Source organism: Phaenicophaeus curvirostris, chromosome 21, assembly GCF_032191515.1.
Source record: "Phaenicophaeus curvirostris isolate KB17595 chromosome 21, BPBGC_Pcur_1.0, whole genome shotgun sequence".
Taxonomy (NCBI): domain Eukaryota; kingdom Metazoa; phylum Chordata; class Aves; order Cuculiformes; family Cuculidae; genus Phaenicophaeus; species Phaenicophaeus curvirostris.
This window is the reverse complement of record NC_091412.1, coordinates 5705862-5722760: the sequence shown is the minus strand read 5'-3', so window position 1 is coordinate 5722760 and position 16899 is coordinate 5705862. Positions and strand designations below refer to the sequence as shown.

Sequence of the window (16899 nt, the reverse complement as noted above, 5' to 3'; positions counted from 1 at the left end):
GGGTGGACGTGACTCAAGAATCATAGCTTCCTAATTCCATTATTTGTGGGGTTTGCATACAGCAGTGGGAGAACTGGTGGTTAGTGAAGACAGCATGTGGTTTTACATTGCAGTGTAAAGCTCTGTGTGGATTTTAGTAGCCTCTATGAGATTCATTTAATCTTTGGAGCTGTTGCAATCCTTCATTCTCGCACAGTACAATGCAGGCGTAGTTCATCTTGACTGTGCTAGTGGCAGTGTTAAAATGTCACAGCTTCATCTTCAGGAAGAACCTGCTGGTATTGCTCATTGATAGAAGTTTGCTTCCTGCTCCAACCCCAGGGCTCGCCTACTGCCGCCATTTGTCAACGGTGCGAACCCATCTGTCCGCCCTCGTGAACCACACGATTATCCCCCCTGACAAACCATCCAGTGCTGCGGGAGGCCTGACTAAAGAGGTCTGGAGCAAGTATCAGAAGGACAAGAAGGTAGTAACAGAATCCCCTTATGACCATTAATTAACCTAGCGCCCATACACTGCAGCGCCAAGCATGATGTCCCTTAGAACTGGCACCAGGATATATTAAATGACATTTCTCATCCTCACAAATCACTTTTTTTTTCTAGTGAGTGGGAGTTGAATCTTAAAATCTCTTTTATCTTTTGCGCCTCTGATGATGGCAAAGATGTCAGTTAACATCAAAGCAACCGATCTCATGACTCGTAGTCTCTTAAAAGTTAGGTTATTTTCATGAGAGACATGACAACTTACACCAGACGGGATTCAAGCCAGGGCCCTGAAGGCATGCGTTGAGTTGTAAAATTTATTTAGTACCATGTGCGCATTTCACTGTCTTTATACTTGGTATTAAGTGTGTAAGGGCACGTCTGAGGAAAATAAAGATGTCTTATCTTCAGTATTGCTTTCTCCTGTCTGCTGTAGAATTATAAGGAACTGGAATTACTAAGAAGAGTTTACTACGGTGGGGTGCAGCATGAGATTCGAAAGGAGGTATGGCCGTTCCTGTTAGGCCACTATAAATTTGGCATGGCTAAAAAAGAAATGGACCAGGTAAGCACGAATTTCTGAGGATCTGAACTATGTTTGTGGAAGAAATGTTGTTTTCTGAATAGCAGGTGTTAGTCTGTTATTACTTAATTGCTGCTGTTGGGCTGACAGTTGGAGTTGATGAGGTCTTTTCCAACTTCAGTGATTCTATGATTCTAATATTTCTAAGGGAAAAATGTTGCTGAAAACATGAGTGACACATGTTAGTAGAGGGATTATGATATCACGTTATCATGTCTGAAAATCACGAAGAGGGAGTTCTTTATTGAAGTTCGGAAATCTGCATTCAGCCTCTGCCTGTGACATGCGCTTGGCCTGAGCAAATCCTGTTTTCACAAGTTTGTCACTTATAAAATGAGGAGACTTTGACATTTGGATAGTAACTTGAGTCATCCCTCTTTTAAATGATGCGTTGTCTGAGTTATATTAAAAATGCTCTTTGAAATAACCGCCCTATCTACATGATACTGCATCTGCACATGTGAACTTCCACTGGAGCTGTGAACAGCCCAGCTGTACCTTGTGAAATGCACTTGGAGTTACTGTCTAGAGGCAAAAAATCCCCAGAGGAAGGTTTGGTTTGTACATTCGTTATGCTTCTGCGAGACTTAAATAAGCTGTGCCTCTGTAAAACGCAAGGTGCAATTTCAGATGAGATATTATTCCTCTTAATATCTCCCATGCTGCTGCTCACATCGATCAGTGAATAATTGCCTAGGTTATGTCACAACCTTATTTCACAGTCTGCAGTCTGGCAGTAAGTATATAGTTCCCATTAATGAAACCACAGTTTGCCTATCTCTGTTATCCTGTCGCCCTTTGCTAATCTGTTTATAGCAATACCAACTTTTTACTTTGAGTGCTTTCATTTGTACAACAAATGAAACAAATTATTAAGCAATTTTCTTGAAAATAAACCAGGCTGGTAACAAACAGATAGAGCCGGGCAAACTGACACAGTTGTGCCTTATTGAACAGAAACCGGTCCGAAGCCAGAGTGCTGAGAAACAAGCTGCTGTCCTCCCGTTCCGTACTCCTATCATAGAGTCATAGAATAGCCAGGTTGGAAGAGACCCACTGGATCATCAAGTCCAACCATTCCTATCCATCACTAAACCATGTCCCTCAGCACCTCGTCCGCCCGTCCCTTAAACCCCTCCAGGGAAGGTGACTCAACCCCCTCCCTGGGCAGCCTCTGCAAGTGCCCAATGACCCTTTCTGTGAAGAATTTTTTCCTAATGTCCAGCCTAAACCTCCCCTGGTGGAGCTTGAGGCCATTCCCTCTCGTCCTGTCCCCTGTCACTTGGAAGAAGAGCCCAGCTCCTTCCTCTCCACAACCTCCTTTCAGGGAGTTGTGGAGAGCAATGAGGTCTCCCCTTGGCCTCCTCTTCTCCAGGCTAAACACCCCCAGCTCTCTCAGCCTGTTCGCTTTCATACGTGTCTGCCAGGCTACACCAGCCCTCACCAGCCCCAGTGGAGCTGCTGGTGAGAGTGCTGTGTGGCATCCTTATCGCAGTACAGAGCCAATGTACCTGCGGCATTCAGGTTCGGCTCCCTGTGCAGCTGCAGAGCTCATCTGTGTGCAGAGCAAGAGCCTCCTGCCACGAGGCTTCCTCCCGGACTGCAGAGGAAAGGGACAGTCCCTCTTGCAAAGCCATGGGGCTCAGCCCCGTGGGCAGGGGTTGCATTTGTCTGTTGGTAAAATGTTGCTTTGAACTGAAATTAAGAACTGCCCAAATGTTTGCTGAACTGCCTGACAGTAATGAGGTTTGGCCTGGAATATAATTAACACATTAATCTGCTTTTCTCTTTCTGTTATTGCCAGGGAGGTGGTACTTGTGCAGTAGCTGATCTCGTTCTCGATTAAATGGATAAGGAGTGGTTCATATATCAAAATGTTTGGTATTTGCTAATTCCCAGTCATTTTATATCTCAAGGGATAGTTATATCTCCGTGAGCACCTGCAGATCAGAAGGGCAGCCTGACCTAGAGCCTTGCCATGTAAAAATTAGCTTTCTTGCAGACAGTGGGCTTGGGCATGAACTGGAGAGGGGCAGATTTAGACTAGACATTAGGAAGAATTTTTTCACCCAGGTTGCCCAGGGAAGCTGTGGCTGCCCCATCCCTGGAGGTGTGCAAGGCCAGGTTGGATGGGGCTTGGGCAGCCTGATCCAGTGGGAGATGTCCCTGCCCATCACAGCGGGGTTGGAACTAGGTGATCTTTAAGGTCCCTTCCAACCCAAACTATTCTGTGATTCTATGATTCATAGGCAGTGTTGTTCTTACTGAAATTGCTACAGCAATTTAACATGGTTTTCCTCACACTTATCTTTATAATCCGGTTCTGAACAGGAAAGGACAAATATACCCATTAACTGTTCACACTGGGTCACAATCCAGATTCTTCACCCTGAATCCAACCATCTTTGTAGATATTTATGATTAGAACTTTCTGTAACGTCTAACCCGGCTATACTGTCCACATCAAGAATGTTGCACTGAGTGCTGCTGAGGCGAATTCCTGCCCTCCCACAACATCAGCATCTGAAGACAAAGGATCTCAGAAGCCACCAAGGGCAGCAAGTCCTGCTGGTTGCCCTGTGCCCTGAAGGCCAAGCAAAGTGCCTCAGGAGAGGGGCAAACCCAGATCTTCAGCCAGATCTAGAGTGCCACGTGGACTGCTTCCGTAACTCCTATTGTCTCAGTGAAAAAGGGAGGGCCAGCCCTTCCACACACTGCTCTGAATTTGGTACAGAGCTTCAGCAGCAAAGTGGCTAAATTGCTACACTTCCCAGTGCAGTGTGAATTTATACATTTGCATTTATGGTTGGACTCGATGATCTGATGGGTCTTTTCCAACCTGGTGATTCTATGATTCTGTGATTTGGTGCTCTGTTCAATATTCTGATTTATTTTTAACCAAAATTTTCAAGAAATATAGGCTATTGGATATTTCTTGCATAGATTGCACGTTGCTGTCTCTGTTCTCCACAGGTATATGAACCATCAGATTTATGATCCATGTGTAGAAATAGAAGGGAGGTCTGGAACTGAAAAACGGACCCAGATATTTAGAGTGGGAGATGTGGAGCCACAACTCATGGATCCTAGCCCCAGCTCTAAAGGGCGCACACATGTATACAGCTAAAACATAGGAGATTTGGCAAGAAGAGAGAAATATTTGAGTCCATTTGTTCAATAGGAATTACAGTAAATTCATAAAGATATGTTGCAAAGTATAAAAAATCCGATCTGCAGAATGCAAGCTGCCATAAGGGATTTTTTCCCCCCTGAGTTTGTACCTTACTAACCCGGGGTGCTTCAAACCGTATCTGGAATTCTAATGAGCAACTCAACACCAGTAGTAAATAACAGTAATAACTCTTCGAAGAACAGGGCTGTTGGAGTTTAAAGCTCACCATTGAATGCAAGAGACTATTAAATGAATGAGACGGAAACAGTCAGAACATTAGCAAGTACAGGACACTTGCCGTGTCCTTAACGGGAGTCATCGCAGGTGATTTATTATCTTTGCCTTCAGATGATATTTTTGCAGTCATCCATCAGTAGTTGGGGCACTCCCAAACATGGATCTCCTCCAGCCTTCCACTAACTGTTGTACTTCATGATTGATGACTCCACAGCTACCTCAATAGACAAACAGCCTGCAGCTCTTAGCATGAACGCTCTGGTAGCAACTCCAGACAGCAGAGTCCAGAGCCCGAAGCCAACTCACAGTTGCGGTTCCTCTTCAGCTCTTGACAAGTGACAGAGTAGTAAAATTAGTGTGTCCCATAATAGCTCAAGGCGGGGTTCTGTGTCTGTCTTTCAACAGGGGAAGCCAGCAGTGGCAAAAATCTGTTTTATTGCTATGGGAACTGGAGCGGTTGGTCTGGCCATGCGCAGTGCAGCCACGAGACCGGGCTGTGTGAGCTGGGATTTTGACTGTTCAGGAGTCTTTTCCAGCATCTGACTCCATCCAGACTGATGTCTGTTATCCTGTGACCTGGAATTCATTGCAAGGGCTATGTCAGAGTCGGAACCGAGAAGGAGTTGGGAAGGAGGTGTAATGAAATCAGGAATACCCTGATTATAAGCAACAATTGCTCCATCAGATTGCATCTGGATTCTGTGTGAGGTTTCACACGAAAGCCAGTGACATCTTTTGTTCCTTCATGAGCAGTGTTGAAGTGCTTTTGACAATGTATACACATGCTTATATGAATCTTTTTTGGCATCTACAATGATAATTTATTCCCTGATGTAAATACACAAAATCTTACTTCTCCAGACACTGTGTTTTCCAGTCACGGTGGTGTGCGCTACAGCAAGAGGGCTTCAGGATCCTTCAGGCATTCAGTTGGAGACAGCACATTTACTTTAGACCTCCTCCTCCTGGCTTCCACTCATTTTTAGCACTGTCTTTCAAGGAGGGACCACCATTTCAGGATCTGTCTGTCTGCAGGTGGATGAAGACATCGCTCTCCGGTATCAGAAGGTGATGGCTGAGTGGAAAGCCTGCGAGGTCATTGTAAAGCAGCGAGAGAAAGAATCACATTCGGCCACGCTGGCAAAGTTCTCCTCGGGCAGCAGCATCGACAGCCACGTCCAGCGACTGATTCACAGGGACTCTACCATCAGCAACGATGTAGGTACTCTCTTCTCACTCAGCTGGCATTTGCAGAGGTGCAGCTCAGGGCAGCAGAGACTTAGGGTAGCACAGCTCCACTGCTCTGGAGCTCTTTGAATCCAGTATGGAATTTGAAGCTGTAGCGCCTTAGAATAGAGATAAGAGCAGGTTTGTATTTTGGGTAATCTACAGCTGTTGTTAAACAGGACGTGCCTACAGGGCTTTAAGGTTCACCTACTGAAGAAGTAGGTGAATACCTTTCTAGATCTTTTACTTGTAGATCCTTTATTCAAATCCAGTGTAGAGCAAAAGATTGCTACTATCGGAGCACATTTTTTATCCTGTTGTGTCCCTGATACACGGGTTGGGTGTGATTTTATTTTGGGAGAGGGGATCTTTGTCAGTCTAAGGGAAGGTGCTAAGCAGAAGAAAGGCAGACTGAATCAGCTCCTCTGTAACTTGAATAATCAAGAAAAGAATTTCTTTTCACATTGCTGGAAAGGAGAGATGGCACGTGTGTGCCAGCAGTGTCCCTGGGCATCCATTACTATTGCAGACCTTAGTCTGCTACCTGATTTCAGTACAGCGAGAGAGAAGAGAACTTGAAATAGTTGAACAAAAAGCTTTTTGGCAAGAGAAGAGCTTAAGTGGTTGCATGGTGAAAAGAATTTGAAGGCCAGTCTTGACTTCAATAGTGGTAGCTGAATTGGATTGTTGGAGGCCCAAGGTACATTGGTCTTCAAAGATACATTACAATGACCAGATGGTTTTAGTGTTGGTGCTTCTGGTAGGGAGCTTCACTGCTTTCCAAGGTATTTATAATTGAAAATTATTAAAGGAGGAGACATCATCGCAGATGACAGGCATGAAATCCATACCCTGGTGTTATTTTTAGACTTCCAGTTTCAGTATGAAGACTGACTGAAGAGCTCTCAACTATTTGTGCACAGGAAAGCTCTGTTAATAAGTAATCATGTTCACTGATTCATTTCTTTCTCATGGTTGGAGGTTTGTTTGCTACATGAATGTTTCTGGCTTGTCTGTTTTCCCCTGCTTTATCCGAATCTTCTCTTCCGTGCCCACCCCTAGGTCTTTATATCTGTAGATGAAACAGACTCGGCAGAGCGGGACTCAAAAGGGCAGGACGACCCGACCTTCACCGTGGTGTCTGCTGACACGCCAGCCGCGGTCGCTGCCGTCGAGCGACAGTCTGTAGAGTTTGACTCCCCAGACTCTGGGCTGCCATCCTCCAGGAACTACTCTGTGGCCTCAGGCATCCTGTCCAGTATTGATGACGGGCAGAGCGTCTCCTTTGAAGATGGAGCTGAAGAAGAAGCTGGCACTGACTTGGAAAGGACTGATCCAGACATACCACGTCTGCAGAAAGCCAAGGCAGTTGTGCTGCAGTCTCAGGATTCTGTATCAGAAGAGCAGCTGTGTTCCCAGGTGGATTATTTGATGGATGTTGCTTCTGTCTGCGCTGCATCCTACACAGTAGGTCACAACCTAAGTATCATTAGCTCTGCACAGCATTGCTTTTCTAGCAAAGACTTGAACTTTTTCAGAGACTTAATGAGACACAGTCCCAAATTAGAACTACAGGTGGTGGGACAGTAATGGAGAATTTTGCATTCAAATCTTTTCAGCTGGATTTTGAGCTAGATTTGAAATAAGGCAGCAGGAAAAAACTGGGTCTTATTTTGCGTGGAAGGGCAAGGAAAAGAATGTGGTACAGTTCTAGCAGCTAAAGGTTGCCAAGAGCCAGGAGAGGTATGGGGGTGTGGACAACATACCACTCGTAAGGTTTCAGCTTCATTTAATTCAAGCCACATGTAATCGAACTGAACCACAACCTAACTCTAGATTCAGGACTTCACCATCTCTATTAGTGCTGCTGTCAACAGATTAGGAGTTGAGGTTTTGCCCCTCTTTCTCTCTGCTGAAGTTGTTCATCTAGAAATAACCCTTTGGAAATAGGAGAGGTATGGAACCTGGGATTTTTAACAGTAACTGAGTGTTTTGATGCTCTCGTGTACCCAAAGCATATTTGTACTATTTCTGGTTTGTTGATTCTCAGAGTGAATCTGCACCAAGTCCTGAGAATGCTCTAAACTCAGCAGATCTGACTAAAACATTTCTTTTCTAGATAGAGTTATTGGACACTGTTGCCTTAAATTTGCACAGAATTGACAAAGACGTCCAGAGATGTGATCGGAATTACTGGTATTTTACTGCTGATAACCTGGAGAAACTCCGAAATGTCATGTGCAGGTAATCCAGTAAAACAACTGCTTTTCACGTTTCTGTCATAACCCATAAACTATAATAATATTAAAATGATTGTCTGTATAAAAATTCTCACTAATGAACTTAAAAAGCTTACAAGAAGGAGGAGCAGGTAAGATGATAGGTTAGAGAGCGTGGGTAGGATAGGTGGTCCAAGTTCGGAATGCAGGTTTGAGAAGATTCTCTTTCTTCCTTAAGAGACAGTTCCTGTCAGTCACCTTGAACTGTTCTCAAAGTTTGCTGTTAGCTGTTCCTTCACAGATTACTGACACGTAAGCCGTGTGTGTAAGGTTTGGTCCTTTCTATCCAAGCAGAAAACACCACAGGGCTATGAATATGGAATGTGGTGTCGAAAAGTTCTGAGACACATTCCACAGCTGCTTAGGATTTGATCTCACACAATCAAAACGGACTGTGATCCAATATTTCACTTTTGAGGAACAGGAAAAGTTCAATATTAGTTAATTCATCTGGTAGGTTGGCAGTGGATTCGATCACATAGTTTTACCCTTTCACAACACATGAAGAGCCTCCAGCAAGAGTCATACTACAAGAGACCATAGAATGATGATATTACATGAGATATTCCTGTCTGACAGGCTGCTCTGTCCTCCTTGTGGATTGTTTATAGAGCCTTTAGGAATTACCTTAAAAAAACCCAGCAGAAATAGTGGTCATTTTCTACCAGTGTGTTGGCAGGCTGGACTTTTAGTCCTTTGGGCTTCTGGCTTTACAGCACTCTAGAACAAAACACTTAGACACTTTCAAAAGGAGCTGTATTTTAGGTGTAAGACACATTTTTGATGCAGCAAGAGGATTTTTAATCCTATTATCTCTTGTGTGTTCTTTCTGCAGTTATGTTTGGGAGCACCTAGAAGTTGGTTATGTTCAAGGCATGTGTGACCTCCTGGCTCCTTTGATGGTTATACTTGACAATGGTAGGAAGGGTTTTCTTTTGGAACACGTTGGTATCTTTAGGGAGGTCTTTCTTTAGACATATTCGTTCAGAAGTTGTATGCATTAATCAGGGCCAGCTCACCAGGAAAATAAAACCTGCAGCTCTCGATATGTATTTTCTCTACACGTGGCTGTGGTTGAAATGGCTGCCACCAGTATCTTGGAGATTCCTTCTTTATTCACTGACTTTGAGATAAAATTCTACTAAATTTTCAAAGCAGCTGCATTCCTGCAGTTGCTGAAGCTGAAAACTCAACTGTAAGCTGGGTTCTTTTGAAACGAATCTAGTAAAAATGGTCCAGAATCAGGTGCTGTCTTCTCTTTCATCAAAATACTGGTGATGGGGTTAGGGAACAGCACGGGGGAAAACCCTGTTTCCCTTTGTCCTGCAGTACATTATTTGGGATCGAGGAAGTCGCACAGTTAGCACTACTGAGCATTCTCCATTCTATCTGCAGATCAGCTGGCTTACAGCTGCTTCAGCCACCTGATGAAGAGGATGAGCCAGAACTTCCCCAATGGAGGTGCTATGGACGTGCACTTTGCCAACATGCGGTCCTTAATCCAAGTGAGTGTCTTTTAATCTTATTTGGAAGAAGGTGAGGTTGTGGCGGAGGCTCAGAACCAGCCTGATACCTTAGTGAAGGTCTGGGGAGGATAAGAATTGTTTTACGCTGCCCCAAACTGACGTTCTGTTTCTCAGGTGACAGCATTTGCTGTCCAAGTTTAGAGTATGTGTTATAGCAGTTCATCTTAACCTGACAAATAAAGCCCCCAGATTTCTGCTTCCTGTACACCAGCCTCACAGTGTAAGGACTCCCATTTATGGCTCAGTCCAGCTGACGTCAACCAGAAATAGCAGTAAGATCCACTTAATTTCTTTTTGGAAGAGAAAAGACTGGTATTTGTGGCACAAACTTAATTTCTGACAGGTTTAAATAGACTATGGCTGTATTTGTGTTCGCACAGGATGCTTGTGGAACGCTGTTCTTTGGACAGATTTCAGGCCTAGACATTCCACTCCAGAAAGCACCAGGAACTTATTAGCATAAGGATAAGCCATTATTCGGTTTGATAGGTGACATATTAAAAAGTAACAAAAATAGAGGTCAGTCAAGAAAGATAATGGCCAGCACGGTGAATGCAGGCAGCACACGAACACACGGCTGCAGTTTCTGTGGAGCAGCAAGACTCAGAGGCTGCCACTCTGCTTATCCAGCAGCCCTTAGGATGACATCGATGAGGGATGACTCTGGATGCACCTATACATTTAAGACATCATTCAGACACTTGGTGAGTAGTTGTTCAGTTCCAGAGAGCTTAAGATGTTGCAGGGTGGAGCTGTGACACTGCTCATCAGAATTACCAACTTGTGATGAAAAAGCGGCTCTTCCTTCTTTTCACCCTGTAAATGGATTTCAGGCTTTGCACCCCAGCTCCTGGGTTACAATCTGAGTGCAGAGTTGGATGAGAAGACGAAAATCTGCCACTTGCAGAAACTTGGTGGAATCTTTAAATCTTTAAGTTCACAGCGAAGACTGTTGTCACCTTGCACCTGCACAGCACTCGCTCTTCCCCTCAGCAGTTTGTGTCAGTGCTCCTGCACCACAGGCAGTTTGCAGACACTCTGTGTGGCTGTACCCAGTGACATGGGACTCCAAACCAGCCTCCAACACCTTTGATCGTGGCTACTTTCAGACTGACAGCTGATCTTGTTTTTTATTTTAGATTCTAGACTCGGAGCTTTTTGAATTGATGCATCAGAATGGAGATTACACTCACTTTTACTTCTGCTATCGCTGGTTCCTGCTCGACTTCAAAAGAGGTAATAATCTTCTATGCCTGTAGCTTAGTTGTGCAAAACTGAATAGCTCTGTGTTTCGGTCTGACTGGATGGCGAGTAGCAGCTAGGCTCGCAGGAGTTTGTAGCTAGGAAGGCTAACGCAGCTCTCAGAGATGAACTAGCACTGGAATTATGTCAAATAAGACAAATCTTCCATGAGTATCTGAATTGCAGGATGTATAGACCTAGCTTACACATCTGCTATACAATTAATTGTTGCCAATTAAAAACAGCAGCACTTTTGCTCTGATAGGTTCCCTGCAAAGCTAAGCGGGAGGCCCTGGATGTGCATTCAGATTTGCAGCCTCTTGTGTAACCCCACCTAGCACAGATGGGCCTACCTGTGCTATTATCCCATGGTTATGGCAGGTTAGGTTAGGTTAGGTGTCCTCCTGGGGCTGAATCTGCACCACTGCACTGCACCTACATTCTTTCTTAGTTTGTCTCTAAACCCAATTTAGTCGCCATACACGCACAAATAAGCGATAGGAGTTGGCTGGAGGAGAGGCCCTGTCTGCATAAGGCCTGCAAGACGTTAGTTAGAGAGGGGCAAATGGTCAATTTGAATAATCAGATGCTCTTGTAATGTTTATTCCCATTCAGAATTGTTGTACGAGGATGTATTTACAGTGTGGGAAGTTATTTGGGCAGCAAAGCACATCTCTTCAGAACATTTTGTCCTTTTCATTGCCTTAGCACTTGTGGAAGTTTATCGAGAGATTATCCGTGATAACAACATGGACTTCACCGATATCATCAAGTTTTTTAATGGTAAGAGACTTCTTTAAGAGAACCACTGTGATAAAAAGCAAGTAATGAGAGTTTGCTCCTTCTTCCTTACTTAGACAGATGCTCTGTGGTTGTGGTGTTGTTCTTGCTGTCATGACAAACCCTAGGTCCTGTGAAGCTCTCAATCTTTTATCCCTTTATGTAACTCCATTCCAATGTATTATTTGATAGGAATGGAGTGCAGATGCCGGTGTGTGCACTAAGGGCATTGCTCCATGTACGTGAAGCCCCTCTTAACTGTATTTATCACTTGCTTCCCAGACATTCCAGCAACAGTCCCTGCTGGAGAGGCTTCTTGTGATCAAGCTGAGTTGAGCTTTACGTTTTAGAGATCCCCGGAGGGCTGTTCACAGGTGTATGTGCGTACAGACCTCCCATTCCTGGTCTGGGATCGCAGGGCACTGGGATTTCTGAAGCAAGAGAACTGACACCAGAAGGATTAGATCTTGGTGCCAGGACCTGCAGCACTAAGGGATTCATCCACTTATTCTGTCTTTAATTCTACAAACCTGCGATGCTTTTGGATTGCAGCTACTAGTACGCTAATTAATTAATGCTAATGCTCCATTAACATCAGTGCTAGGGCAGAAAAGTTCCTGCTACTGATGGTTAAGAATGTTTGTCTGTGTCTTTTAGAAATGGCAGAGCATCATAATGCCGAGGAAATTCTGAGGATAGCAAGAGACCTTGTCTACAAAGTGCAGACGCTGATTGAAAATAAGTGATAATGACCAGACTGGCATTGTGGGCCTCGCTGTGAGCTATTGGATGGAGTATTTCTTGCACTGTAACTTCAAAACAGTGTTTTAATTGCATCTTCCATGTAATGTAATAAATATCAGAGAGATTTGTAACAGACTTTTAAAAACAGAACTTTTCCTTCTCCAGATCAGGTTTGTGTTTGATAGTCCTTGTTACACTCACTTTGTATTTCTAGACAAAATCTTTTTGCATTCTCTTTCTTCCCCTCTCTAGAAGACCGTCTATCTATATATTTGAGATCTTAAAAGCGGGGGAATTTGACATACTAGAACATTTATATTTTGACTTACTGCACCTTTAAAGCCTGGATGCACGTTGTGTGCTCTGCCAGAACCTTCCATGGAGCCAAGGCCGGATCCAGCACTCACTCAAGTGTTGCAAGCACTGAATTGGGTCCTTGGAGGAGCACATTCGTGGCCTTGAACATGGAAGAGAATACATATGAGCTCCTGTTGCTAAAACATTTGGATCTGTATTAGCAGAATATTTAGCAGCGATTGAAGTAAATACGGTTACCAGCTGGCAGAATGGCCTTTAACAAAATAACACGGTTAGTATGAGCAGTAAAGATCTGGCAGCATCAGTTAAAACCATCAGCTCAGCCCTTGCTGATGAGCTCATGCTGCTGAGTCTTCACAGCCCACACCTGCCACAGACACGCCTTGGTTTCACTTTGCAAACTTATGCTGCAGCTATTCCCAGCTGACACGATCTGCCTAGCGGAGTTCACCCCAGTTTAGCACACAAACAGGCTCCTTGCTCGCGGTGGCAGCTCCCACGCGCTCTGCGTCTGTGCAGGGTGCCATGAAGTTCAGGTCCCACATCACAGAGCAGACGCAGCAGGGGCCTCGCCTCCTCCAGATTACTCACTGTGCTCTACCAGCCTCCTCCTCCCACTCTGCAGAGCTTTCCAGGAGGAGTTTCCTTGGGATCCGGCAGCCACAAACCAGGCACTTGTCTGCTCGAGTAGACATCGGCACTTGCCAGATGAAGCAGCTGGAATTCTTGCACGGGATCTGATCCATGTTGCTGCAGCACCGTGCTGGTTTGCAGAGCCATCCATGCCCCATGAAAGTTCTCTACTGCTTCTTTTCCCTACCTAGCTTCATGCTTGCAGCACCAGCAGATGTTTTGCTCCATCCTGCCTAGAGAGCAGGGGGTGACTGGCGGTCAGCTGGGCCTCGGGGCTGCAGGCAGGGCTGTTGCTGTCTTAGCGCTTCACCTCATCGTATAAAATGATCCCGCACGCTCTCCCTGCTTTCCCAGGGTGTGTGGTGTTCCCACGTGAATGTGTATCTCTGTGTCAGCAAGAGGGAGGGAGCAGGGTTGTGCCAACAGGGGTAGCCACAGATTTCATGGATCCTCCTGACTTGTGTTCCAGGAAAACCTCGGGACTTAAGTTTAAGCACTTTAAGTATTCCAAAGTATTCCAGCCTTTACAATTAGGATGATAACTTTGAGTCTGAATTTTTTTGTTTCTGCTTTTTGGGGGTGTTTTTTATCTTTCAGAGCAAAGAGCCCTTGGTCCACTGAAGCTTGTAGAGAAAAACAATTCTTATGCTTTTCATTGAATCACGGAATCATTTGGGTTGGAAGGGACCTGTAAGGTCACCTAATCCAACACCCTGCAGGGAGCAAGGACGTCTTCAACCGGCTCAGGATGCTCAGAGAAGTTTACATGCATTAGATCAGCCCATGTGAGCTTTTAAAGTCATATTTTAGCAAAAAAAGGATAAAGGGAATAACTTTATTCTGTTTAAAGGTTACAATGCCAATGGAAGCTGTTTGCTTTAGTAACTGGTGTTATTACCCAAGCAGTGGGTGCTCCTGCTCTTTGCATGAGGTGAGTGTTGCCCTGGGTCCTCATTAGCTTGAGCATCACTTGTACAAGAAAAATGTAGAATTGGTTCTAGAAAGACCATCTGTGCTTTGATCTTTATGATTGCAGTAAACTAAAAATGGTAAATAATAGTCTGAGAAAGGAAAAAACACACACAAAAAAACGCTTCTCAGCTCAATAGCTAAACCCTCCCTTGAACTGGTCTCTCAGAATTTGAGGGGAGGGTAAAGAGAAACCCAAACCAAACGTCCCCCCATCACGGGTGCAGCCAGATGCCTTCAGGGATGAGGATGTTGTTCCCTTGGGCTCATCAGCCTCCCGGTCACGAAACAGAAGCGAGAACAGATGAGCCCACTCAGTGCTGAGAAAGGCGCTGCGGAGGCGGCTGGGAAGGGAAGCCCCTTGCTGCACATCACACGCTGCCACAGCAGCAGCGGGAGGCGCAGAGGGGACGGGGAGGATCAGCTCCACTGATCAGGAGCCAAGGAGGGGTCCTGCAGGCATCCCTGCTTCCAGCTGTGCGTCCGGCTGCTGAAAGGTCTTGACCGTCTCAGTTCATGTCTGCCTGTTCACTGGAAAAGTGGAATAGGGCTTTTAAAAACGACAGGAGCAAGAAACTCCTTCAACTCACAGAGCCCAAGGAAGTGATGTAAAAACTAAAACTGCACTATTTTTCTTTGCTATTTTGGGAATGTTCTATACGACTCTTAAGAAAAAACAAACTTCTGCAACCTTCACTGTACTTGTTACCACGTTCTGTCTCATTGTATTTTATGAATATTGTGTACTGACTTATTTATTTTTGTTGGGAGCAGACTGTTCTCTTTATTGCTCAATTATTTATGTTTAAATGTAACAGATGAATAAATACTTATCGTCAAGGCACTGCGTGGAGCTCTTTGGAAGCGATTTCTCTCCCCTCAAGGTAATTTCAGAGACAGAACAAGGAGTCCCAAGGACAGGGCTGTCTGGGAAGTGAGTGTGATACGTAATCAACATTTCTATGACGAGCATGCATTGACTGGCTACCAAGTGGGTTTTTTTAAGTAGGTCATCACCAACTGGACTGCCGAAGTCCCTGAGGTGCCTCTAAGTGTAAATCTGAGTTACAGGCAGTGCACTCCTAGGAGCCCCAGCCTGGTGTCAGTTCAGCCCTGGAAGGAGTGGGAGCAGATTGCAGTCCTGTGACAACCGCTCAAAAATAAAGTTTCATCCTGCAATCTCAAACCTGCACCCCCCAGCTCCTGCCAAAGCTGCCACACCAGCCCGGCTCGCCCACGCTCTGCTTACCAGGCTCCTTATCCACCCACGGGAGGCAGGGACACGGAGACAGGGACACCAGGAAAATCCAAGGCTCCAGCTTTGTCATCTGTGGGAGAGAGCATTGAAACCTGGGTCAGGTGAAGGGTTCTCCAGGCTCCGCTTCCAGCTCCTGGTCCCCTGAAACCCCTCTCCTGGGCACTCCCGCTGCAGGACGGGTGCCCAGCGGTGGTTCCAGCTGCTGAGGTGGCTGGGACAGCGCAGCCGTGCCCTGTGGTGCCAGCTCCCCGCTGCACAGAGGAGCCCCCGGCCACCTCGCGGGGCCTGCAGCGTGGCTGGGGCTGCGATGGGCTCAGCCCCAGTCTTGACTGAGTGGAGAGAAGGGTTGGTTACAGGGCTCTGTTTTCCAAGTTTTCACAAATCCTGGAGGCTGGAAAGAGCGTTTGCTTTTCCCCAGCGTGGCACTGCCTGATCTGGACACGTGTGGGAGGAGCTCTGGGCTTGGTCTGGGAGAGAATCCAGACCTGTGGCCACGCGTGGAGAGAAGGTGTTGCTCTTACACCTGGAAAATTACAAATAGAAGTGGAATATCAGCATGCAAAGCAGAGGGAGGAAAATGCAGAATCCTGTTTCAGATTTCAGTGCATGTTTATTTCAGTTTTATATTTATTTCAGGCAAGTAAGTGCGTATTACACGGATATTATTCATGTTGGATACCTAACTTCTGGAGCATGAAGAGCCAGTATAGTACAGCTGAATAGTAAAAATACAATATGTACAAAAGTAGTTGGTTTGTTTTTTTTCACATAGCAGATGTATCCAAACACATAAAAATCTTTACAGTCTAGGTTTTTGAATAGTATTTCAATAATTGGTAACACAGTGGCACGTCCTCACGGTAAACAGAGCCGGCGTTTGCCCGGGCTGGGAGCACACGGGTGTCCTGTGACGCGCGCGGGAGGCTCCGGGCTCTGACTCAGTGCCCAGCGCTGCTGCGCTTACAATCAGCATCTCCGGTGAAACATTCCGAACACAAAGAGAGCAGCGAGGATAACGGTGAAAGCTTTTGGCTGGAAGGGTGGTTGGAGGCAGCGACGGAGACGGGGGACCTGGGGAAGCAGGGGCGGGAGGGCCCCGCTCCCAGCAGAGCGCCTCGCCCTGCGATGCCTGGGCTGCTGCACGACCAGATGCAAATGAATCGCGTGGATTCAATTAATACCTCTCATTCTGTGAAGAAAAATGCTTTTGGATCAGACTCTTAAGGCAAATCCATAAGGCATTCGTACCAGGATTTCCCATCTGGAGGTGCACAGCCCTGTGGGGGTCGGCAAGGGCTTCCCACCCAGCACAGAGAGGGGATGGGAGCCTGGGGTATCTCCCTGGAGGCAGCGACACGGATGAGCCTCCATCCCCAGCGAGCCGAGGAGGACTCCGTGTCTTGCGACCAGGGCTCCCTCACACTCCAATTCATCTTTCACAGCAC

At 45.8% G+C, this 16899-nt stretch overlaps 1 protein-coding gene across 7 annotated transcripts in view; it reads left to right on the top strand.

The window, feature by feature from the left end:
• The window catches only part of SGSM2 (small G protein signaling modulator 2), a 55768-nt gene extending 40882 nt beyond the window's left edge, over positions 1-14886 (top strand). For 2 of the 7 annotated variants that reach the window (XM_069873763.1, XM_069873768.1), the window contains 10 exons: positions 322-467; positions 923-1051; positions 5514-5696; positions 6768-7172; positions 7825-7949; positions 8820-8902; positions 9380-9489; positions 10650-10746; positions 11368-11535; positions 12190-13547. In XM_069873763.1, the coding sequence (XP_069729864.1) occupies positions 322-467; positions 923-1051; positions 5514-5696; positions 6768-7172; positions 7825-7949; positions 8820-8902; positions 9380-9489; positions 10650-10746; positions 11368-11535; positions 12190-12278 (1535 nt within the window). In that variant the 3' untranslated portion in view covers positions 12279-13547. Of the gene's footprint in view, positions 1-321; positions 468-922; positions 1052-5513; positions 5697-6767; positions 7173-7824; positions 7950-8819; positions 8903-9379; positions 9490-10649; positions 10747-11367; positions 11536-12189 lie in introns of all 7 variants that reach the window. The other 5 variants (XM_069873764.1, XM_069873765.1, XM_069873762.1 and 2 more) reach the window with 5 other exon arrangements.
• The last annotated feature ends 2013 nt before the right edge of the window (positions 14887-16899 follow it).